This window comes from Pocillopora damicornis, chromosome 4, assembly GCF_964200805.1.
Source record: "Pocillopora damicornis chromosome 4, jaPocDami1.2, whole genome shotgun sequence".
Classification (NCBI taxonomy): domain Eukaryota; kingdom Metazoa; phylum Cnidaria; class Anthozoa; order Scleractinia; family Pocilloporidae; genus Pocillopora; species Pocillopora damicornis.
The window spans coordinates 3227021-3250950 of NC_142673.1; the positions used below are offsets into that span (position 1 = coordinate 3227021).

General features: G+C 38.7%; 5 protein-coding genes across 6 annotated transcripts; 1 reads left to right on the forward strand and 4 right to left on the reverse strand.

Moving 5' to 3' along the window:
• Positions 1 to 561: 561 nt before the first annotated feature.
• LOC113665274 (G protein-coupled receptor 12) lies at positions 562 to 4289 on the forward strand. The gene has a single exon (XM_027180948.2). It carries the CDS (start codon positions 2756 to 2758, stop codon positions 3704 to 3706), a length of 951 nt encoding a protein of 316 aa, XP_027036749.2. The 5' UTR covers positions 562 to 2755; the 3' UTR covers positions 3707 to 4289.
• Positions 4290 to 5034: 745 nt separating this feature from the next.
• Positions 5035 to 9470, reverse strand: LOC113665269 (chymotrypsin B). Its single transcript, XM_027180945.2, has 7 exons — positions 9324 to 9470; positions 7813 to 8013; positions 7142 to 7348; positions 6503 to 6814; positions 6266 to 6343; positions 5902 to 5997; positions 5035 to 5482 (listed from the first exon to the last, which is right to left on the reverse strand). The coding sequence occupies exons 1-7, from the start codon at positions 9376 to 9378 to the stop codon at positions 5478 to 5480; spliced, it is 954 nt and encodes a 317-aa protein (XP_027036746.2). The 5' UTR covers positions 9379 to 9470; the 3' UTR covers positions 5035 to 5477.
• Positions 9471 to 10577: 1107 nt separating this feature from the next.
• Positions 10578 to 13568, reverse strand: LOC113665301 (chymotrypsinogen A). The gene is made up of 7 exons (XM_027180977.2): positions 13266 to 13568; positions 12622 to 12819; positions 12037 to 12243; positions 11348 to 11662; positions 11108 to 11155; positions 10813 to 10908; positions 10578 to 10683 (listed from the first exon to the last, which is right to left on the reverse strand). The coding sequence occupies exons 1-7, from the start codon at positions 13333 to 13335 to the stop codon at positions 10679 to 10681; spliced, it is 939 nt and encodes a 312-aa protein (XP_027036778.2). The 5' UTR covers positions 13336 to 13568; the 3' UTR covers positions 10578 to 10678.
• A 1285-nt stretch (positions 13569 to 14853) lies between these two features.
• On the reverse strand, positions 14854 to 18680 carry LOC113665303 (elastase-1). The gene is made up of 7 exons (XM_089205552.1): positions 18525 to 18680; positions 17506 to 17703; positions 17022 to 17228; positions 16379 to 16693; positions 16041 to 16139; positions 15334 to 15429; positions 14854 to 14953 (listed from the first exon to the last, which is right to left on the reverse strand). The coding sequence occupies exons 1-7, from the start codon at positions 18577 to 18579 to the stop codon at positions 14949 to 14951; spliced, it is 975 nt and encodes a 324-aa protein (XP_089061678.1). The 5' UTR covers positions 18580 to 18680; the 3' UTR covers positions 14854 to 14948.
• Positions 18681 to 19643: 963 nt separating this feature from the next.
• LOC113665228 (chymotrypsinogen B) lies at positions 19644 to 23082 on the reverse strand. Of its 2 annotated transcripts, XM_027180897.2 has the most exons (7): positions 22940 to 23082; positions 22217 to 22417; positions 21481 to 21687; positions 21033 to 21341; positions 20611 to 20709; positions 19977 to 20078; positions 19644 to 19734 (listed from the first exon to the last, which is right to left on the reverse strand). In XM_027180897.2, exons 1-7 carry the CDS (start codon positions 22992 to 22994, stop codon positions 19730 to 19732), a joined length of 978 nt encoding a protein of 325 aa, XP_027036698.2. In that variant the 5' UTR covers positions 22995 to 23082; the 3' UTR covers positions 19644 to 19729. The 2 variants fall into 2 exon arrangements, with proteins under 2 accessions (XP_027036698.2, XP_089061677.1); XM_089205551.1 differs by lacking the exon at positions 19644 to 19734 and having other exon boundaries at positions 19897 to 20078.
• Positions 23083 to 23930: the final 848 nt, after the last annotated feature.

Here is a 23930-nt window from a genome sequence, read left to right on the forward strand (position 1 = left end):
CAGATATACCAAAAGAAGAGAGAAAGCCCTTAAAATCTTAAGCGTATAAACCATTTTTGAGTCCCCGAAAAAGTTTTAATTTTGACTTTCCAGTTATATCGTCTTAAACACGTATTTTTCTGACTATTTCTGGCCATTTAAGATGACGTTACAACTTTAATTTATGGCAACTGAAGCCATGCATGGCTTCAGCCTTCCCTTTTTAAATTCTTTCATTTAGAGGTTAAGACAAATAAAATCACAACTGTGAGTTTGTGGCGATGAGCAAAATCACTAGTCAATAAGATTTATGATTTCAATTCTAAATGAGAAAAACTTGTACCCTCTCTCCTGAACCACAAGAATGTTTTCTTCAATTTCCATCCTCTGCACGGTTGGGAAATACCCTTGTATTGACGCCAAACGTAAAACAGATCATGCTTGGCCGCCCATTTCTCTGTTCAGTGTCTCAAATAGGTAAACTTTCATGAATTGAGAAAATCCATGTACCGTTAATAAATTTAGGGGAGGCGCTGTAACGATTCTTGCACTGTACACTTATAATCGTGGCACTCATAAAAAATGTTTTCCTTTATTTATCACTTTGACTACAAGGTTTTCTTCTATTCCAAGATGGTGTGCGGTTGGAGAATCCCCCTGTATTGACGTCAAGTGCGTTACAGTAACATAAACAGAATATAAAATATATTAATCTGCACATTAATGTGTCCAATGTAGCAAATAGAGTCGATAACATTAAATGGGGAAAACCTTTGTATAATCAGAGGGTCGTAACAATCATAGAACTGCCCATCAGTATTTTCAATTACAGAATTAAAATTTGAATTGCCGGTACATCGAGAGCGCAGCATAAATCATTTAATCGTTTAGACTTGTCATCGCTTTGTATCGCAATACTTTAAGGATGCTATAAATATGTATAATATTAGAAGTTTTGGTGTGAAGTATCGCTAAGTATTTTTTACGATTTGTGCCGTATTTTGACAAGTCCGTAGGAGAAGTAAAAATACAACATAGGAGTTAAAAATACTATGCGATACGTCTAATTAGTTATTTATATTCCAACTGCTCTATGTTATGCGCATTTCCTATGATGCTGAAAAAGCGAAGCAGATAGAGAGGCGTACAACACGTAACTGACCTGTTAGGTTTTGTTTTGTTTTGTTTCACAGTACAAAGTAACCAACTGTCCAATATCGCGTGACATTTTTACTCGATTCGCGCTATTTGCACTTTACTTAGTGCCGTTGGACAATAATAAAAGTTATGGCCCCGATATGCGAATTATTTCCACTATAAAGGAAAATACTGACAAAACACTTGTCTGACAAGATGAGAAGGAACAAACATAATGTACCTTGATCATGCAGTTAGATACTGATTGGAATGGTCTCTCTCCTGATTCAGAGGTAATTGAAAGTGTTACGAGACACAAATTCATATATTGCCGTGCGACTACCTTCCAAACAGAAAGAACGAACTCCTATAATTTTGAATAATACCTTAATAGAGGGAGACATGGCGGTGTTCAGAAACCCACAAATTTCCCCCTCCTAAAAGTAGTGTAGCTAATTAATTTCATCTTCAGTTCAACCAAAAAAACTACACCAAAATAAAGCAAAAAAAGAAAAAAAAGTTAACATTCTGAGTATGAATATTTAATGACACTCACAGATGACCGGATCAGTTAAGTCTAAAAAAACACAAACTTTTAAATCAATTTAAGTGTTGTCCACTAATGACATTTGAAAATACACATGCTGTATTTAGATAGTAAGAAATATTTTTTCGAACATCGATTCGAGGAAATCTAAACAAAACTGTCAGTAGGCATCCTTACCGCTATCCTGCGGTCCTCCTGCGGTCCTCATCAGATAGCTAGGAACGTTGCCATGGGGAATTTCTCGTTACATTAAGTCTCCTAATCTTGTCATTGGCCTCGTTAACCGTTGTATTGTTTAAAGCCCTTGAGGCTCACCCAGTGATAAAAACGTTCGTAATTATCACGTTAGCCATTATAAATATTTTAACTGTTCTCAAGTGACAGATGTCGAGGAACGCTTCAGATCACGACATGCATTATGGTGTAAGTCTTTGTTTTACACCAAGAAGCAACCTACTCAGTAAAAAAAAAAGGCAATTGAAATGGCATTTTGACTCATTTATGTTTTATTTATGTTTTAGTCTTTTTTTGTTGCCTCGGGTGTTTTTTTAATTAATGTGCAAGATTCACATTAATGGTGAGTACCTGCAAAATGTAAAGCAGCCTCAACATTGCCCGCACGCAATAATCAACTAACACGAAACATGAGCTTCAGTTTATGCAAACACCACGCAAAAATATCATGAATTAACTTTTCTTAGAGAAAATTAAATGAGAATGTTATGAAATCAATTTTATCGAGGTAGTTTTTGCAGCAGAAAGATTTTTTTAAAGATTTGAATTCAAGTTTGATTGGTAGGAATAAAGTGTTCAAGAGTTTTTTTTTTTTTTTTACTCAGACATGGTAATACTTCAAACCTGGAGACAAGAAGGAAGCTATAATTTGCAATTAAGATAGTAACTTGGATCGGTTTAATCAAGCATTGATGTGTAAATAGACAGAACAAGTAAAAATTTTTAATTAAATTCCTCTCTATTTGCTCTCTTACTCGCATGCACAAACAACCTTATTTGAAAAACCACCTATGCTTTCGTTGCCACTCTTAATTGCGAAGCAGTTGGAAACAGTTGTGCGGAAAAACGGGCAACGATATGGTAGCTACCAAAGTTCATCTTCTGATGGCGCTAAACGGCATTCTATGCTCTATAGGAACTGTCGTCAATTTTCTAGTGATCGTCGTCGTTTTGAAAAATCGCCAAATGCGTAACGAACTCAACTTACTCATGGCAAGTTTATCCATTGCGGATTTGATCGTATGCCTGATAGCTCAACCAATGTACATTGTCATTTTGGGAAAAGAGACCACTGCTGGGTTTAAATATGCCTTTGAATTAACGGCTTTTATCGGTGTTCATGCTTCCTTCAATAGCCTCACCGGAATCACAGTAAACAGAATGGCTGTGCTACTTAATCCATTCTCCTACACAATGTCTCATCATCGGACAAGGTTGTATGTAAGCATCCTCGGTGGTATTTGGGGTTCTTCCATAATCCTTGCTTACTTTTTCACCACCGACAGTGGAAGAAAAGTAACCCCACACGTCCATACTTTCATGTTTGCATTATTTATTTTCACCTACACTTATATCTTCTGGGTGGCTCGCAAGCAGGTGCGCAAAATTTCGTCTCAAGTGCAATCCGTCTCCTTCAACCACAAGGCCGCCAAGATCAAAAGCGAAAACAGTGCGGCAAAAACGTCGGCAATCCTCGTGAGTGCCTCGTTGATATGCTTTTTCCCTGATATCGTGTTTGATTGGATGGGAATTGTTGACAAGATGAGGTTTGACTGGGCTTTCACCCTCCTGTTCTTAAGTTCATCGGTAAATCCCTGTATTTACGTCATGAGAAACGAGAGCTTTCGCTTCGCACTACTGCGAACAACACGTTGCATTCCCGTTTTAAGGGATCACATTATTTCATCCAATCGGGTAAATCCAATTGGTTTGGACAGTGCTCATAGATCTAGAGGAGGAGCGTCGAGGAAAGAAAAGGAAAGCACTGTAAAAGGACAAACCGATTGTGATCTTGAAGAAATCGATTAGATGAGTTCATACATTTTCAAACTGGAGCTCCCTGAGCTCCTCAAGTAACAAGAAGCGTATACTCAGCCGGGGAGACATTTTTACAAATGTCAACGGCCAGACAGAACACTAATAAATTCACTTGAAATTACAAAGAAAAGTTTAATTACATTTTATGAAAGAGGGATTGAATACACTGGTTATCTAAAAGAAGACGTCAAATCGACATTGCACAACCTCGGCCTTGAAGCAAAGTTGTTACCGTAACGAGTAGTGTTTCATGCGTTGGATAAAAACTACCTGCAGCTGGCGCACGATTCTAATAGATTGTGATCGTTGTCGATCAGGAATAGTAGTTTTTAGCTGATAAAGTTATATCAGTTTCAAATACTATACACCCAGATGGATAATTATGGCAGTTGGCATGCAGCTTCTTTTGCTTTGATTGTCGTAGCTATAAGTCACGGTCAATTTGTGAAAGCTAGCGTTGGTTATTAAAGCCTTCAAAAAATTAAAATAAGACAAAACTAGCAAACACAACGCTGTCAAGTAGATCGACTATGACAATTATATGTGAAACAAAAATAAATAATACCCGGCCCCAGTACGACAAAGATTCAAATAACATTTATGCAGCTGCTCTCCTCACTTTTTGCATTAAAGAAGGTTCTACTTAGTGCCAAGACAAGAAAGTAGAATTAGAAGGTTTAGAAATGCTAATTTACATCTTAAAATTGAAAAGATTTTCCTAGTATCCGTCAGTCTAAATGGGCTGAAATGGATGTTTATCTTGATATTGACGGCGCGGTTTAATAAGCAGACTTTCTTGATAATCGAACACAAAGTACTTTTTTTCCATCTCTTTTTTCCTTCCTTTACATCATATCACTTACTTTTTTTAATTTTGTTCGTATTGTTATCATTATTATTATTTCATTTGAACTGATTACATAAGAAGCAAATCAATAAGGACAGTATTTGTCTGGTGGGGGTTCAAGTAGATAAAATTAGAGAAAAAGGCTGACAACTTTCTAACTCAAAGAGAAAGGAAAGAGCGCAAATTTAGCTTCGCAACAATCTGCAAAATTTGCGACAAGAGCTTTCGTCGATTCAGTCAGGGTCTGCCGCGAGTCCGAAAATCAAAAAAACTATATCTGATTTCAATGACAGCGGACATAAAAGAATAATATATGTGAACTGCAGATAAAGAAGTGAATATGAAAGCGATCTTCGCAGTAATGAGTAACCAGTAAATGTGATGAGTATTTTACTACCGTTAAAGCAGTGTTCATTACTGCGAAGACCACTTTCATGTTCACAATTCCTGTTTTAGTTCGTTGCAAATGTCATGAGGAAATCATCTCAAGCATTTATTAACTTTTTCGTTTATGATTATTCATTTACTTGGTATTTCTCTAAGCTTTTTAAGCTTTTTAAATTTAGGATCTATTCACTTCCCGCCTCGTCATTGCAAAAAAATGAGTTAAATAAACGATACTTCATGGCAATGTTCCTCATTACATCTTCGCTACCATGCAGGATATTTCCAAGTATCTCACTGTCAGATTACGTAATCAGCATGTCTGGCTTAAGCGAAAGGCAAAGCACTTTAATTATGTAGAGTTTAGAGGTTGATGGTCGGTAAGAGAAGTTCTTTTTGATTTGGCTCAGCAATAGCGGGCCAAGTGAATTGAAATATGTATCACTACGTATAGTAAAAACACACAGCAGCTTTGTATGAGGGTTAATATAGTTTAATCTACTGTGGTTGATTTGAGTTCTTCGACGTCGTTTAACCTACAATGAAAAAAAGGAAAAAAAAAGAATATGAAAAAAACAATAAATAGACAAAGAAAAAAATGCGACAAAAGAAGAGAACATCGTCATACGGTTCCAGACCCGTCAATTACCCCCACCAACCCCCGGACTCGTCCCTAAATCCCCTTTAAGAAAACCGTCGACAACCAGTGCTAAAGAGTTCCATTATAGTTTTTATTGCAGTGAAGGCTTCAAAGTAAAGTGACAAGATCTCCGCCTTTGGGCTTGGTTAATTCTTCATATGATGATAATATTACATCAAAGAAGTTATATGTGACAGCTGAGAGCAGTCTTTAGCCACTAATAGTGACATATATACCGGCGGTTTCCAGTTGCGTCATAGCTATTGCTAATTGAAGGATAAAAATTGGAACTTGGTTATGTTAAAAGTAACTTACAAGCATGGCAGGTTTTGGGGCAATCCTTTCTGAAACTCGGATATTTAATGCAGTAGTGCTTATACCTGGGGCAATATGTCTGGCTATCTCGGCAACCTACAAAAGAAAGGCGAATACCAACTCATTGCCATCTGTTGACTTTTCGATCTCGCACCCACATCGCTTCTTTGGCATCGCCTTACCGAATTTATGCATCTCCGGTTGGTCTTTGTTTTCTTTCCGGAGTATAACCCAGCAGAGAGAGGAAAAGCGAATCGTATAACTGGAAACAAGGATGCATTAAAAAGAGAGAGAAAAAAAAAAGGAAAGAAAATTAAAGTGAGAGAGACACAACTCCCCCATCGTCATTGTTGTGTTCACTTACCAGGCCCTGGTTTCGGTGGAGACGGCTTGGGTGGTGTTGCTGGTGGGGGTGGCGTCGCTGGTAGCGGCGGGCTCCCTCCTGCACGGATTGTAAAAGAAAAGAATCGGGTGTAAATTCTTGCCTCGCCTGTTGCGTCTCTGAGCCAGGTCAGCCGCAAATGCTTCTAACGTACGTTTTCGTCCATTTTCGGCACAATCTGGCGGGGCGAAAAAGATATTCTTTCTTATCTTTCCTTACCTATTTTATTCATAATCCACGGGATATAACTTGTGATTCTTGCGAATACAGTGTAGGCGGTCGGCAAACATCCCTTTTTGCCAAAGCTAACAGCACCGTGCAGATACCAAGAGTTACCCTGTTCACACACAAGTGGACCTCCACTATCGCCACGGCAACCAGCTGAATTGCTTTCCTGTCCCTTCCCAGCACATAAGTGAGCCTTGCTATCAAACCGAGTGTATTTCTTTGCACAATCGTCGTTCGACACTATAGGCATCTCCCCTTGTTGCAAGATGTTCGCTTGTTCGCTCTCTGAAACAAGGCCCCATCCTTCCAACAAAAAAGAAGAGAATATAAATTAAGGCAATGAATGTTCAGTGTTTCACGGAAACGAACATGATTATCGTGATCATGAAATACGACTACTGCGGACCCTTTCAGCGCATTGAAGACCTAGGTTTTTGTTAATCACCTAATGATTAAGTTATCTACTAATTCTAAAAAAATTAACAAAATAAACAAAAAACAAACAAAATAAACAAAACAAAACAAAAATACACCACCAAACAACAAATCTCAGAAGACTGATAAGGGTTCCTGATTACAATTTTTCCAAGGATGAAAACAAACTTTCTCTAGAAATTAAAACTCTCAAACCTGTTATAAAACACTTCGTCCCAGGCTTCGGTTCCTCAGTGGGAAGGCAAACTGTGGAGACCTTATCACTGATCGTTGCTGAGCCTCTGAGCTCAAGAACCGCAATGTCATGTTTCAGAGTCTCCATAGTAAATTCCTCATGCAGGTGAATGGCCTTAACCCGAAACGCCTTTTCAATCGAAGTAAATCCAAGGCGTTTGTGGGCACCTAAAACGACAATATCATACTATTTTTTGGTTGTCATATTTATGACAACCAAAAAATTATACTTAATCGCGGATATCGACAATCAAGTTCGCGTTAAATGACAATCAAAATTTCTTAAAGGAAATGGGATTCGGAATATATGGAAATAGACCTTGACATTTTTTAGCCAGTGAAGACATTAAATTAAAATGAGATCAAGAGCTTTAGGGTTTTTTTAAAGGAAATGTGGAGGGGATGGCACATGGAACATCTCGCACGTAAAAGAAAACGCGATTCAGATTTTTGGATTTGAACGTTTTCAAGACCTGAATCATAAGGTGTTTCTCTTGTCGGGAAAAGAAATTATCCCTCCGAGAGAGAGAGAGAGGGGGGAAAGGGGGTTGGGGGTAAGTGCCACGAGACCTCTCTCCTCCCAAGCTAACGTTTTAGGATGAGTTGGCTTGACGACTTAATCTGTGCATTACCTACAACAACTCTGTAAAATCCTGGATATTTATTCTTGTAGACACAGTGAGCCGCAGTAAGCACCCAGTTGGGTTTGATCAGAGATCCACCACAGATGTGCATTCCATCTTTACGTAGAGATACCTGCCATGGCCACGAGTGAGGTGCAGCGTTTTGCCCATTTACCACTCGTGTAGAATGGAATGGTCTTTTGCCACATCCTTTAAAGAGGGTAGATGAACATGAAAAGAGCAATACAGTAAGTTTTTTTAAGTTAGCAAAAGAATATTTTAGCAAATCAAGATGAAATTAAACCGACACCAGAGTAGTCTGGTAAAATCCAAATTATAGCTTAATAATAGCTTCATTAAACTTTTAATCGGCATTTTAATAACTATGATAATATGGCAATATAACCTAATCACCGCAAATATTTTAAGCAGTAAAGAAGACGGCACTATCTCACTTAAAAAGGTACGAAATATAATATCCAAAAAGAAAATGTCTCACCCATAGTTAATAATATTTTTTAAAAAAATTAATTATGGAAACGTGCGAAACAGTCAAAACGTTTCTAAAAATTTAAATCTAGTGAATATTAAAAACACTGCACTACAGGAGGGAGAGAGGGAGATGTTATAGGTTTTTACATGGTCTGCCACGAGAATTATCCAGTTGGACACTGGCAAGAAATTCAAATCTGAAACCATTCATTTTTTCCTACGTTTTTCTCACACGCGCACCAAAATATCACATTTCAATCACCATGGAAACTGGGGAGGATACGCATCTTATCCTATCGGTTTCCACAACAACAACATCACTCACAAATCTGCCGAATACGAGTGCTGGTCAAAATTGTTGCACTGTTCACTTCTGAAAGGGACTGCAAATACATTATTTATGAATTTGAGTATCTAGATCCGGGCACGGTGACAAGAAGAGTATTCAATGGTTTTTGAAAAAGTTTATACCCGCGACGTTTCGAGCACGTGCTACTGTTAGACTGCAAAACAACTCTCGCTTACCTCAATTTTTACGCCTGACTTTTGCACAAGATTACTTTCTGACTCACTTGAAAAACGTTTTGGATTGTTGTCTTTCTTAAATGTCAACTTCATGAACTCTCACATTTCTACAACCTGGTTGTATAACCGCCCTCGATCAGCCGCGGACCGCTGAAGCTTCGGTTTGAGTAACACGTCATCATGTAACCTACTCCAGGTGTCTCAGCTCAATGGCTGTAATATCTCAACAACTTCCCCAACATATTTGAACAAATCGAATGCAAAGCAATTCTTTTAGAAAATAAATGTGGTTCTTTGACTTTCCCACGCATGGAAATAGCTAATAAACTTGACGTAACTTTCTCGTCGGTTTTTGCTCAGATACAAAAGACGCAATTAGTGTGCGCGAGGTATTAAACCAGAACAGTGGTTTTGTTTTCAGTGCGTGCCATCTAAAGTTAAAACATAGTTATAATTCTGAGATAATCATTATGGTATTTTAAGCAAGTATTTCATTTACGTACCGTGACAAATCGAAGGAGCTAAAAAGGCAACAAGTATAGAAAAAAGAAAAAACATCGTTGATTTTTTTTCACTGCGCTTCCTTCTCAACACTGGTGATGCGGATTGTCGGTTGGTTTCTCAGTTGACACTGTTCAGCAGCAGTTTTCTGAGTTAAACATAAAATTTATATCTGTCATTTTTGTTGTTTCAGCATTGCCTAGGCAAGATTTTTATCGAATCCATTCAAACACAACTGCCCCATGTGTGTGAAATCGAGGAGTGTTGTGAAGGCTGAACCAAGAATTATGTGTAACCAGTTGATGTAAATTCTGCATTGGTTCAAGCACACCTGCAAAGGTGTGTAGGCGTCTTTGTTACATTTGAAAACACAGATCAACGCATAACTAAACTGTCACTCAAAATTTTCCCAAAGGGAAATTTCCAGTCGTACAACGTCCATCATCATTCTGAAGAACATTTCAATTTTTCTCGGCTTGCCATCTCAGCTCACTATTAGCCATTGAGAAATTTAATTGATGTAACAAGCTGAAATAGCAAAATACTTTAGGGAACAATCAAAACACGATTTAAGATGGACTCTCCTATGATAGGGGATACAATTTGGGGAGAAGATCTAGAGCACAATGAGATAAGCCTGTTTGCGCAGCCTTTAGAAGCATTAACGACACCTCTAATTGCACAGGAGGCAATAAGATTATTGTAGAAAATGAGATATGAACTTCTTAACGCCACCAACAAAAAAGAAAGGTCTCATTGGGTTATAAATGAATGAGTAGGGAAGTACAAATGATAATAAAATGATACTCAGATCGAGCTAAACCTTTCATGGTGCATTACAAAAAAGAGGAAACGGACCAAAAAATGACGCCCCTCTGATCATATAGAAACATCTCTCGTTTCAAAACAGACGAATTTTTAATCCCTCGTCTCCTCTCCATCCCGAGAAAAGGTGTATAGGTTAGGTAACACCCTGTTCATTTTATGATAAACAAGTTTTCTAACCTATTAGTGTTCCGTTGGTATTCAATAAGATTTAATTATTTGGGCTGTACGGTGTAGCGCTAGAAATAATGGAGTGCTTTTGGCGCGTTTTTTTCTTTAGCTCATCTTTGTAGAAGTAAAATGATACGGGAGCATTAAATTTGTAACGATTACTTAGATACTCGCAGTACTGTGTTCTAGTCCCTCCCATCCAGCACCGCCTTCCTCGGCCATTACTATAATATTTATTCAATATCAACAGACAAGAAAAGTTGGGCTTTTTATCATATACTTTTATTGCTTCCGTCGCTTTTGTCAAATGTGTTGATACAAATGAGTTTAGAATGAGATTTATATGCTATGCATCAAGGATTCAACCTAGAAAGAAAGAAATAAAGAATCAAAAGTTGTAAGGAAAGCCGTTTATCTTCATGATTCCAAGCTGAACCTTTCAGACAAACATGAAGAAGACACGTGCGTTTTGACACGGAGGGAAGTAAAACTTACAGTTGTCACATGTGAAAGGGCAATCCCTTTTTATGTCAGGCATGAAGCGACACCACATCTTATTGGAAGCACAGTCTTCCCGCTTATCCTTGCAGCCTGAATGAGAATGCAAGAAAGAAAAAAGACCGCGATTCATTTAAAAATAGTACTTATGGAAACAATGGAACTTTCTTAGTACGTTATTGGTTCAGAGAACTAGATCGTCAAATCAACAGGTGTCCATCGTGGAGGTATTTTAAGAAAGCGCCATTAGCTTCAAACGACCGTAGATTGCCCCACAACAATATTTACTCACCCGGTGGAGGCGTTTTGGGGGGCAGTGTCGGGGCTGGCGGTCTGTTGACTAATAAATAAAACAATACCGATAAGTGAGAGGCAAAATACGGTTTATTACAATCAAATATATTAACTTGTGATCAAGACGGATTTCAAGCTTCTTCATTACGCGGATATCAAGAGTCGCTAAATCATTTTAAGCAGTGTACTTCAGCAATCTTTCACAATTTCAAGAGTAGTACTGAAAACAATCTGTTACCTAACTTGTCCATTATCCAGGGCAGGTAAGTCGTGATTCTTGCAAACACTGTGTTGTACTTAGTTGGACAGCCTCGTTTCCCAAAGCTTACAGCGCCATGCAGGTACCAAGTGCCATCCTTCTCACAAACAAGCGGACCACCACTATCTCCCTGACAGCCACCTGAGCCACTCGCATACCCCTGTCCAGCACACAAATGAGCTTGCTTGTCGTATCGGTCATACTTCTTTTTACATTCTTCGTGGGAAACGATTGGTATCATCGCTTGTTGAAGGATATCGGGGGCGGACCCACCTCCTCGAAGACGTCCCCATCCTGAAACGAATATGGTTATAAATCTGAGTCGACCCTCAAAACACTAAGAGAAATACACCATAAGATAAAATATGAAAAAAAAAAGTTAACATGGCTCTAGATACGCAAAGGGAGATTGTGCATTTCCTTCTTGATAGGCTCAACCTACTCACAGTATTAGTTAATTTATTTAGTCGTTCTAAACAAAAGACTTGTTTCACTCCAAAGATTTGATTACATTCGGTGTTCTTTGTAGACTTTAAATTCCCTAGCAAACTAAATTAAGTTTTTCAGAAGGAAAGGTTTGAAATATCGTTCCATTTAGATGAGGTAGAGCAGTTGATCAGTTAGCAGCTTTCACAGCAAATAGCTTCATACAATTTTTCTTTTCTAACCTGAAATATAACATTCAGTTCCAGGTGCTGGCTCTTCAGTAGGAAGACAAACGGGTGACACTTTATCACTTATCTTTACCGAGCCCTTCAGCTCAAGAACGGCAATGTCGTGTTTCAGATTGTTCATGGTAAAACCATCGTGCTTGTAAAGAGTCTTCACATCGAACTCCTCTTGAACAGAAGTTGAACCTTTTCGTCTATGCGCCCCTACGTAATCAGTTAGTAAATGAAAGGCTCATAGAGGAACTGTGACACAAGGTCTATCAAGGAAAAACCAAAATAAAACTGATGATTTGAAAAAACAAAAGGTATGTTGGGTAAACTCCTATTTATAAGCTATGAGGTACGTGTGGTACCAATGTTATGGCTTATGGGTTCCGATTCTAAAACTGAGCGTAGAATATCATATATGTTATATTCTGTATCACGGTATCGACAAAGTTTTTTAGGGTTCGAGGGATATGGAAAGGGCTCGTTGGTATCTCTTTTGTTCAGCCATTTCTTGATTGCTTGCGAACGAAAAGAATCAGATTCAATTGGTAATGCTATTTACGCATTGGGCGTGTACTCATTCTTTTTAATTACCTACTACAACAGTGTATCCTTGTGGATATGGAAAATTTCGTACGCAGTGAGCCGCGGTTACGATCCAGTTAGCTTTGATAAGAGATCCACCGCAGATGTGGTGGCCGTTAACCCGTAGGGAAACCTGCCATGGCCACGAATGAGGTGTTGCATTCTCGCCATTAACAACTCGCGCTGAGAATGGTCGTTTGCCGCATTCTGAAATGGAGAGAAAAAAAATGTAACTTAACACCGCCGGAAAACACATTTAGGGAACACGGAATTTTAGTAGAGAGCTTACTTCATTTAAGTGTGTTAAAGCGTCGTGCTCGGAAAAACAATGTTACGATTGCTCCCAACAGAACTCTTAACCTCAGAACCAGTCAGTTCTGAAGTTCTGCTTGGTGATGAAAATGGCATAATGGCATATGTTGCAAGGGCTTTTGATGGTGCTTTTGCATCGACAACTCGCAACAGTCGAACTTATACTGGGCCGTGGCCTGGATCTTTACAGTCGTTTCCTGAGATAAACTTTCATTAAGGCCGCGTATAGTCGACTTCAATGTTTCTATTCTCATGTGAGAAAGGAACCCTGATCACAATAAACAAAATATTCACGAACTCCAATCTACCTCTTGATAACGAGCTCTGAATGTGCAACTTACCGGCTTCACGTTGGCTGAATGAAGGAACCAGTACCGAGAGAAGAACCGTTGCAATTGCGAAGAAAGACATCTTGTTAGACTAGTGGGCTCAGATCCTCCGACTACTTTGGCGACTAGTTTATATTTTTTTGACAATGCTCAGCGAGTAGTTTGTTTGCACATATCTCAGCTGTACCATCCCAAAGACATAACTTTTTAAAGGAAGTTTATTACCAGCTTTCGACTTAAAGGAAAATTGGCGATCTTTTCTGAGTTTCATTACCTCGCTATCTAGAGAAATAGTATATTTGCAGCTGGTAAACCAATGTTATTTCATAGACGTGACAGTTTATACCATGGGTTATTTGCTCACCTGTAAATGGTTGCACGCTCATCTTACACCTGATAAAACAATCCTCACAATGAGTAAATAATGAGCCATTTATACTACTTTTTTTCCCATGAATTATAAAATACATTGTGATTGAAAGCGTCACTTGAAGATCCCAAGGCCTCTGCATAGCATTTCTTTAGCGATATATCACATCGCGAAAGCAATATCTTACTTTGTACAGAAGAAATACAAGAAACATTTCCCTATAACATTATAAAACTAAACCGTTTTTTTTTGTTTGCCATTGTTTTATTTTATCCAAGCACTTCGTGCGTAAAGAATATAGGGTTATTGGGAAATCTTGCCGAAGTATCTTTGAGTGGCAGTCATGCTTTGTTGGGAGAAAATTAGGAGTTTGTTCCGCAGCCTTTGAAAAAAAACATTAAGTGGTGTAACGATGAGACAAAAGATACTTTTTCTAGAGAGTAGTGATATATCTTGATAACAGCTTTAGAAAAATTGGCGAGTATTTAGTGCTATTTCAGTTCAGTTAAAATATCGTTCAAATATCTTCCATAGCTTGCGATTTTCACGATGATCTTTGATAATTGTTTGCATTACTTTTTCAAAATTTGTTAATATGCATATTTTTATAGCGATTTATGAACCGAAAGACTAAATTATAGTCTTCTATTAATCTCTCTATTGGTGGATGGTTCTGCGGATATTAGCCCCAGGGAGTAAATGGGTTTGTATCAAGTATTTCGTATTAACCACGACAATTAGGAGTGTTAGGAAATAGATCGCTCCAGACGTTGCTTTTTCAATTCAATAAAAAAAGAGGGAAATAATTAAAAGAATTACTTTAGGGAAGATATGAACTACACGCGGTCGTTTCTTAGCGAGTCGCCTGGGAACTCCGAGCGAATTTGAATCAGGATTTTTCTATACTATATATGTTCAATTTTTCCCTCGTAACCCAAACTTGACTGATGGATTTTTCCAACTTACAGTTCGACTCGCCTCAAAAGAAATCAGACTTGTTTAGACAGTGTTGGATAACATCAGCGAGGCTATCTGTAGGACTTACCCGTTAACCGGAATTCACCTCAACCCGTATGTGCTGGCTACCCAGTTTTGCCACGAAAATTTTGTTACTTAATTGTAAATCCTACCACGATTAAACCTTTCAGTTTCCAGAAGAAGAAGAAAAAAGGAAAAAAAATCAGAAAGATAGGAAATAAAGTGAAATACATCAAAAGGGACACGATTGCTCATTTTGCAGCTAAATACTAATTTTATTTTCACTTAAGCTTAAATCATCCTTTATGCTGCTACAATTGAATCCAAGCCTCTGTTTGATGCAGAATCTAACCTGTTGAGCGTTAAAATAAAATAAAAAATGAATCAAAATTATTAAGCGAAAAGAACATTCATCCCTCCAAATGGCTGGCAAAGAAAAGCATGGAGTGTAGTTGATTATATATTTTCGATCGGAACGACGTTGAGTAACTAAAAGTCTGTGTTACTGAGGAATTTCTGTTTAATTCAAGCAAAGGATTTGGGTTCCCCTTCCTAAGAGGAGGATGGGCGTAATTGGCCAATGTTCACAGTACCAAGAGTACCAAAGTTTATTCATTGTGTAGGATTGGGATTTTTTTCGCATCTTTGATGGAAAAAAATTTCTCTATCTCATTACCGAGCTTAAATTTACCATCTTTCTTATATTGTTTAATATTTTTCGGAGTAACTTACATGCATTGCATGTCTTTGGACAATATCTTTTAATTTGTGGCCACGTTGCGCAGTAATGTTTGTTTGCTTCACACGCATTCCAGTTGTCCTTACAACCTGCAGCGAGGAGAAAAATAGTTCATTTTTTCCGCCGAGCCTGACTTAACTCAGAGAATGAGTATTTTATGATACGTATGACTGTCTCTCTTTCCTTTTCCTCCTTTCTATCTTTAACTCACAACTCACGGGGCCACACAGCCTGTCACAGCCCTGGACAGTCCTCATACTGGAGTTTTTACGTAATGTTTTTTTTTTTGTTTTGTTTGTTTGTTTTTTTTTAATAAAAAAACAAAAATAATAGAAAGGAAACTTAAAATATTTTTATAACATCTTGCTGCAGATATAAAAAAATAACATTTTACTTGTTTTATGATCAGACGTCTGCCGTTCACAAGAATATGACTTTGTAAGACATAATTCCGCGCCAAACACATGGACGCTTTGCGGACCTATGTTTTTTCTTGCTCGGGATCGATTTGAGTGAGCATTCCCGAGTGGGCAAGATGGGCTCATCTTGTCCACTCGGGTCGCCAATAAGAACATAGGATTTGCTTCAGCTGTTATATCATAAAGCCAGAATCTCGAACAAAAACGATTGGAGAACAACAGATATTTAGGAAATTAACAACAAACATGTGACAGTAACTATCGTTAAACGCACTACTTACCGGGTGGTGGTGGTGGTGCTTGCGTCGGTGGTGGTGGTGGTGGGGGTGGTGCTGTTCCTGGGGGTGGGGGTGGGGGATTAGGCCCACCTCCTCCTTCCTCTATCAGAAAGGTGACAGCGATACAGTCAATTTCAGAAATCAAACCTTGAAGTTCAGGTCATGTACGGTTTTGACAACCATAACGTTTTCATTGAACGAGACTATATTTCAATGAGTGCGTTCCATCACTCATTTCACAAGGAAATGATGAATCAATAAACACATAGCCTGAGATAAGAATTTGGATCTTGTTTTATTTACACTGCACTTGTTAAGACCGTACAATAGTCAATACGAACCTATTTTCCCCAGTATCCACGAATGGTAGCTCGTGATCCTTGTAAACACTGTGTAGTGAGTTGTTGGACAGTTCTGTTTTCCAAAGCTGACAGCTCCATGCAGATACCATGTGCCACCTACATTACAAACAAGTGGACCACCGCTGTCCCCGTTGCAACCCCCTGAAGCACCAGCGCGTCCCGCACCGGCACACAAGTGAGCACTCCTGTCGACCACACCGTACTTCCTCTTGCAATTTTCATGGGACACCAGCGGAAGTTTAGCCTGTTGGAGTATGTCTGGTAATCCCCCTCCGCCAGAGGTACGTCCCCACCCTAAAACAATCAGCAATTAAGGAAGAGGGAAGAGTACGGACTCAAAATGTGTATCTTTAAAGGATCAATCGTTATTTATTAGCCCCCTACCCCCCTCCCCCTCCCCCTCCCAACCCCCATCGCTGGTGAGATAAATCGTAAAATAATGAGTGGTCTTTTAACTTCTCTTATGAAAGCGAATCCTCAAATCCCGACAAAAGTATTAGAACTCCCTCGTGAATACATGTTAAGACCTTTCAGCCATAATTATCCCCCCCCCCCCTCATCACTTCTGCAATTTTGTTAAAAATCCAGTGTTAAAATCTGTGGTATGGAAAATAAGACAGACCTGTTATGTAACACTCAGAATTCAAATTCGCATCTTGTTGTGGAAGGCAAACTGTGGTCACTTTATCACTCATCTGTACCCTTTTTGCCAGCTGAAGAACTGCTATGTCGTGCATTAGATTCTGCATAGAAAATCCACTATGTTTGTGGAGAGTTATCACTCGAAAGGTCTGTTGAACGGATGTACTTCCGGTTCGCCTATGACCACCTATTATCATCAAAGAGAAGAGAGGAAGGAAGATTCAGTATCAAATCTGTCTGGTCTTTTTTGGCAGAATCACGAAATGATCACTTTGATTTTAAGTCAAAATGTGATGTACTTTCGATCGACTGAAAATTTTTTCTAGCGCTTTAGATCTAGTTTCAAAAAATGAAAAGAAAAAAAAACAAAGTGGTCAAGTGATGATTAAAACAAACTTATTTGATTTGCTTGCTTAATTCTTTAATTAAGGTATTTTTTTGATCCGGGAGAATTGCTTTCATACCCACTACAACTGTGTATGAACTTGGTGATGGATTTCTGTCCACACAATGTGCTGCAGTGACGATCCAGTCAGGTCTGATGAGAGATCCACCACAGATATGTCTACCTCTCACACGAAGGGAAATCTGCCATGGCCAAGAGTGGGGGCTGGCATTTTGGCCATTCACCACACGGGCGAAGGGAGGACGCATTCCACATCCTGAAGTAGAACAATCGCCGCGGTCATGAGAAGCATCAGCTATAGCTTAAGTCGTTTGATGTATTATGACATAGCCAGCAAATATATTTTAGCGATTCAGTGGGACCAGTATGTTTGCCATTCCTATTGCGTTCGCTGACGAGGTGTATACATGCATTGAAACGAAACAGTGGAATCTTCTTTAAACGTGATATAAATCAACTGCTATGAGCGTGCGCTGTACATTCTTGAGACATGGGGCGCTTGAAGAGTTTGGAGAGCACTAAAATAACCGGCGTTGATCAATTAAACCAAGATAATTCCTGTGCAGAAAGCCTGCCAACTATGTTCAAAAGGATATTTCGATGGGTTGTTACTTCATGTCAATTGGTCTCATTTCTTTAACTTAGTGGTCCACAGAAGGAGATGATAAAGGATCGCTCACTCCACTGTGGCAATTCTAAACTTTTAAATGAAGGGAGAGCATTCTATTTTTGGAGATGAGTGATCAATTTAAGGGAATGTCCATGCTGCGGCACTTTGAAACAATACTTCATCATTACATGGACATTAAAAGGACACTTATTTAAAAGTGATGAATCTTTCACTTTTCTATTGATTAAAGCGAGGACCCAAAAGTGATTGCGTTTATTTTCAAACACAATCTTTAGAATATATAGGTATTGATTTTTGCAATTAGGAATTTCTACCAGCAAAAACTAACCCTAACCCTAACCCTAAGAGGGGCGGAGAGAGAGGCAAAAGGCACTGCTTAGGAGGAAATTTTAAAAATAAGGAAAGAAAAAGAAGGCTGGAAAGAAGAAAGGTTTGGTAAAAGTTACCTTCGGTATAAGTCGGTGCAAAAACTACAAGGACCAGGGTGATAAAGGCAATCATCTTGACACCATCCAAATTAGTACCGTATCTCTGGTTATCCCTCGCTTTAGAAAATATATATCATGCGATTTGAGCTAACATTTCAAATTCTGTCTTTACCATCTGGCGTAGTTTGCAGAAGCTGATTCCATAGTGCAATCTAGCACATCAACGATCATTCGACAAAACTGAGCATATCCAGCAGTTAATTTCAAGGCAGTTGAATACCTCAAGACGGATGTCTTGGTTGAGAATAGTTAACCAACCTAAACCATAATTGCCAACGAGTACACTTGCGATGGAAAAAAAGGTCAACGTAAAGTTCTGCGCAAATCCCTTGACCGAAAAAAATTTTTTTTTTGTCCTTAAGGTCTACTTGTAAGGTGCACCTGGTAAAACATATTCAAACCACCTTTATATCCATGGCAGCCTGCCAATCTTAGATGGCTGTGCATCCAAAAAACGCTCGACAAGCTTTATGCGTATCCCTTGACCGAAAATGTAAATGTTTGTCTTCAAGGTTTACCCGTGAGATACACTTGGTCAAATATATTCACAGGACAACTTTTGTATATAGATTTCAAACCAACTGTGTGTATCTGGCCGGCTGTCAATCTTGATGGCCGTGTGCTTTCCAAACACAGGTGTTTGACATGTTAGACCTCGCCTTAATTCTTCGTGTTGCATCTGAAATCTATCAGAAACTGAAAAAATTTTTACTAAGTCAAGCGAAACTGGCATACGGAGGAAGAAAAACAATGCTTACATTTTTTTCTGATAGAAAGGGCCACAAGAAAACTATAGGAAATTGGGAAAACCATGAAATCCGTGCTTCATTTTATTCCTTGAAGTGTCTAAATGTAACCCAGCCAGTTGTTGATTTTAAAAGGAAAACTTATGTTCAGTTTGCAAAAAGTTTTATGTAGCCAGCAAAATTATAGAAGTACACTTCAAGGATTGTCTTTGTCGGATGTGCTTTTTTTGATACAGTTTTGTTTTGTATGGGTTAATAAACATTTCATTCTTTTCAATATTTTAAACCAGAGAATAGACAAAGAGACATTATTCGGTAACTAAGAATCACGTTCACCAGAATTTACTTTAAGTTTATTGTCATAAATTATGTTCAACTGAAATCTTCGTATTTCCTCGGAAGTTTCTTCCGTTAGTCTCAACCTGTTGGGAAAGAAACAAGAATAAACACGCCGATCGTTATGACAAACAATAACGAAAACTCCAGGTTTTCAGTATTTTCAGTACATGTACTTCGTGGTTCCGTTTGCTGAAACAAATAGCTAGTGTTATATGTATTGTAACACCAGCCTGTTATTTTTTGAGTAGCATTCTAGAAATTTATATACTAAAGTGCAAGATGATCCGTCCGTATTTTATTGGGAAGATGTCTTTCCTGTACTTACATACTCCGCAAGTTCGTTTGCAATAATTTTTCAAAAATGGCATGGAACCGCAAAGATGACGATGATTGCGACAATATTCTTCGCCCCACTTGTCTTTACATCCTGCATTAAGTAAATTGAGTAGAATACGAGGAAGTTACAAGAAAATGGTCTTATTAATAAGGGTAATAACATGATTTCCAGTGCAATTTGGTATTAATAAGCACGAGTAAATTTTTCAAAGACAACAAAATTGCACAAGCCCGTAGAGCAAGTACAATTTGTAGTCTTTGACCAATTTACAAGCGCTTATTACACCAACTTGCAAGAAAAATCATATTATTACTTGCTTATAATATACATAAAAGGATATCAAAGAAGGTCAAGGCAGACGAAATTTTGAAAGCACGCGCGCGCTATTTGAAATTTGCACTCCTGTGACAACTTTGCACTTGTGTTACATGTGAATGCACTTGTTTTCAGCCAATCAGAAGCGCGCAAGTTTTTCATGTACTTTATTAGTTTATTTACGGCATGTACACTACTACTTTTCTTTACGACTCAAATCACTCAAATCCTGTGTTTATCAACATGTAAATTTCTTGGAGGGTTTTTGTGGTGCCTTTAGCCTAATTGAAAACCAGACTTTACTCACCAGGGTTAGGCGGTCGTGGTGGTCTTGTCGTTACAGCCGGTGGGGGAGGGGGAGGTGTCTGCGGGGGTGGGGGTGGATTTGGTCCTCCTGTGTCCTCTCCTGTTCAGGAAAAACCGACACCCATTTAAAAAGTAGATCAGCGAGTAGTGGTGCAAATTAAAGATTGTCCATTCAGAGACAAATAAGATAATCAACTACTATTTCGTCAATAAACGCCTTTGATTTCAACTTCCACGAAGCAACATACTAATCGTACAAGTGGTCTAATTTTTGCGGTAAGGATTTTCATTTATGAGTTTAGAGGAACTAGTTAATTAATTATCGAGCACCCTGTTAATTGACTCATATCCTCAAGAAAAGCTTGAATGTGATCTAAAAAGTCCATCTCTTTGCAAGCTTAAGCGAAACGCTGCAGTACCGACCCATTTTCTCGTTTATCCAGGATATATAGCTGGTGATCCTTGTAAATACTGTATAATGGGTTGTTGGACAGCCGCGCATCCCAAAACTGACGGCACCATGTAGATACCATTTCCCTCCCATTTCGCATACAAGAGGACCTCCGCTGTCTCCATGACACCCTCCTGAAGCCCCGGCTCGTCCCTCTCCAGCGCACAAGTGAGCGCTCCGGTCAAGTGTGCGCCAAATCTTCCTACAATCGCTGTGCGACACAAGTGGAAGCTTAGCTTGTTGTAGGGTATTTGCTGATCCAAAATGGGTACGACCCCATCCTAGGCAATTTAAAGAAAAATATTATTTCAGGTAAACGTGGTTGGCACAGAGGATACCACAAAAGCTTTCCATTTAAGTTAAAAGAAAACCTCATGAGTTAAGTGTAAGCTTATAAGTCACTCCCATTTTGTATCAAACCTGTTATGTAACACTTGGAATTCAAATCTGCATCTTTGTCCGGAAGGCAGACAGTAGTGACTTTCTCGCTTAACTGAGCACTCTCCTCTAAGTGTAGCAGCGCAATGTCGTGTTTGAGTTGCCTCATGGTAAAACCACTGTGTTTGTAAAGTGCCTTCACCCGAAACGTCTTCTGCACATCCGTCATTCCAGTTCGCATATGAGCACCTAGGTGAAAAAAGACAATACTGGCGTGATTCTTAGCCATGTAGCTCCGATGATCCTGGGTATAATTACTCCCTCTTGCCACTTAACTTTTCTTCGATAAATTAGCCAGGATATTTGGTGCTTAATTGAAAAGGCATTTATTTATGAGCAGCACTCTTGACCACCAATTTCAGAAATGATGCATTAACAATTGAGATCCAAGGCAACACTTTAAAAAATGTCTGGAAGATGAAGGACCAAACCCGCTATGCCACGTGTGCTACATTTTTTTCTAACCGTATTTTAACAACATCTGTGATTACTAGAGAGACATACGGCAAACGGAATCTTTTTGTTTACTGGATTTGCATTGAGTAATTGTCCTAAATTTTTTAGGCAATTGTTTTAGACTGGTGGACGCAAATACAAAAATGACAGATTATGGCTGAAATATTCTATCAAAAGCAGAACTTTATTCCTGAATGAAACCGGTTTAACCAGCCGAATCTGACTAACGTTAAGTGCCCATCATGAACGCCCGGTATCTCACCCACAACCACTGTATATGCATTTGGATCAGGATTTCTGTCCACACAATGAGCTGCAGTCAACACCCAGTCTGGTCTGATTAGGGATCCACCACAGATATGTCCGCCTCGAGAGTTGCGGAGAGAAATCTGCCAGGGCCAAGAATGAGGACTAGCATCTTCACCATTGATTATCCGCGCGAAAGGAGGACGCATGCCACATCCTGAGGAGTGGAAAATGGAGCAACAACAATAAACGAAAACCTTCTTCACTTTTCTGTGCCTATAAATGATAACGATGTAGTTCAATGAATAAAGGATCACAGAATGTTAAGGGACCTATGCAACGATAAGTATTTTTTTCCTGTTTGGGTTGTTGAGAATTGTTCTTGACTGGAGTGATACGATGAAGTAATAGTTTAAACTCGATCAAGGAAACAAGGATGGCTCCGAATGACGAGGAATGAGAAATGACCTAGAATCAGAATCTCCAGGGGAGCAAACCGTTAGTAACCTGGAAACTGAAGCCAATGCTAGATGATAAGCAAAAAGTCCTTTTCATTCCTCTTGTAACATCCAGGATTACATTTAAAGTCTTTTTAAAGCCAGCAGAGTTCAATAATTTAACTTAATTGATACCACTTGCTTCAACAAAAATACATGCATTGACTTTTTAGTTGAATACCCACGCCACCAGTTTATGAAAGATTGCCGGCTTAATTCTTTACGTTTCTTTTCTTACTTACCTTCAGAAAATGAAGGCTCCAATATAACCAGTACCAGCAAGGCAGAGACAATCATATTGAAAACGAATTTATCCTAAATCTGCATCTCGTTAAAGAACCCAGTTATACCTTCGTTTTATTTGCCCGCAGCCTACAGATGTAGCAGCTGCTTAAATGTGTCAAATCTGATTCCACAAAGTATCTTCCACCCTTGTGTGCGTTGCTAAAGCTGCCCTGTAACAGATTACCACTCTCAGTTGTTTATGTTTTATTAAAGGCTGAACTTTCCCTCTCAGATTGACAAAAACGATATTCTTTGTCAGGTGTGTTGACGGAGAAAGTTGTTAAGCAATATGCGAAGCTACATGGAAAATACTTGGGTAAGAGTCTGCCAGCTTGGTCTCCCTGACAGAATCATGCCGTTTTAAGTCATATCGAATGTCAGAGACACTTCGGATAGGATGAAAAAAAGGGAATCATGGTACATTTTTCCAAGGAGGGAAAAATAAAACAATATTGGAAAGAAAATGGTTAAGAATAGAGAAACCTGAGATGGATATTAAAGTCAAAATTTGGAATCAGCCGTACACTTCCTTTGATAAAAAAAAACAGTATTCGAAGCTAAAAAGTGACAAGTTTTTAAGAAAACTAAAATCTTAAGGGTAGATTTGGAGACGATAAGAGCAAGAATTCCAAGAAGATATATTGCGTCCGTTTGTTGCACTCTATTTTGAAATTAAAGAACTTCCTTGAAACTAGCACTGCGGTTGAACGGCGCGCTCCTAAAATATTCACTTTATCCATCTGACGATAAAGTACTTTGCGTGCTTATTCCATCTTCCTTGACTCTACTGTAGTGAAACGACCATGTAGTTAATATGAACATTGGTGAAGGAAGTGAAGTTGCAGTGTAATACAGCTGAAATTGGAATCTTTGTTTTATAAGACTTTTGTAATGATGTCAGCTCAGAAAACAAGAGCCCCATTTTAATATAAAAGAACACAGCTGTAG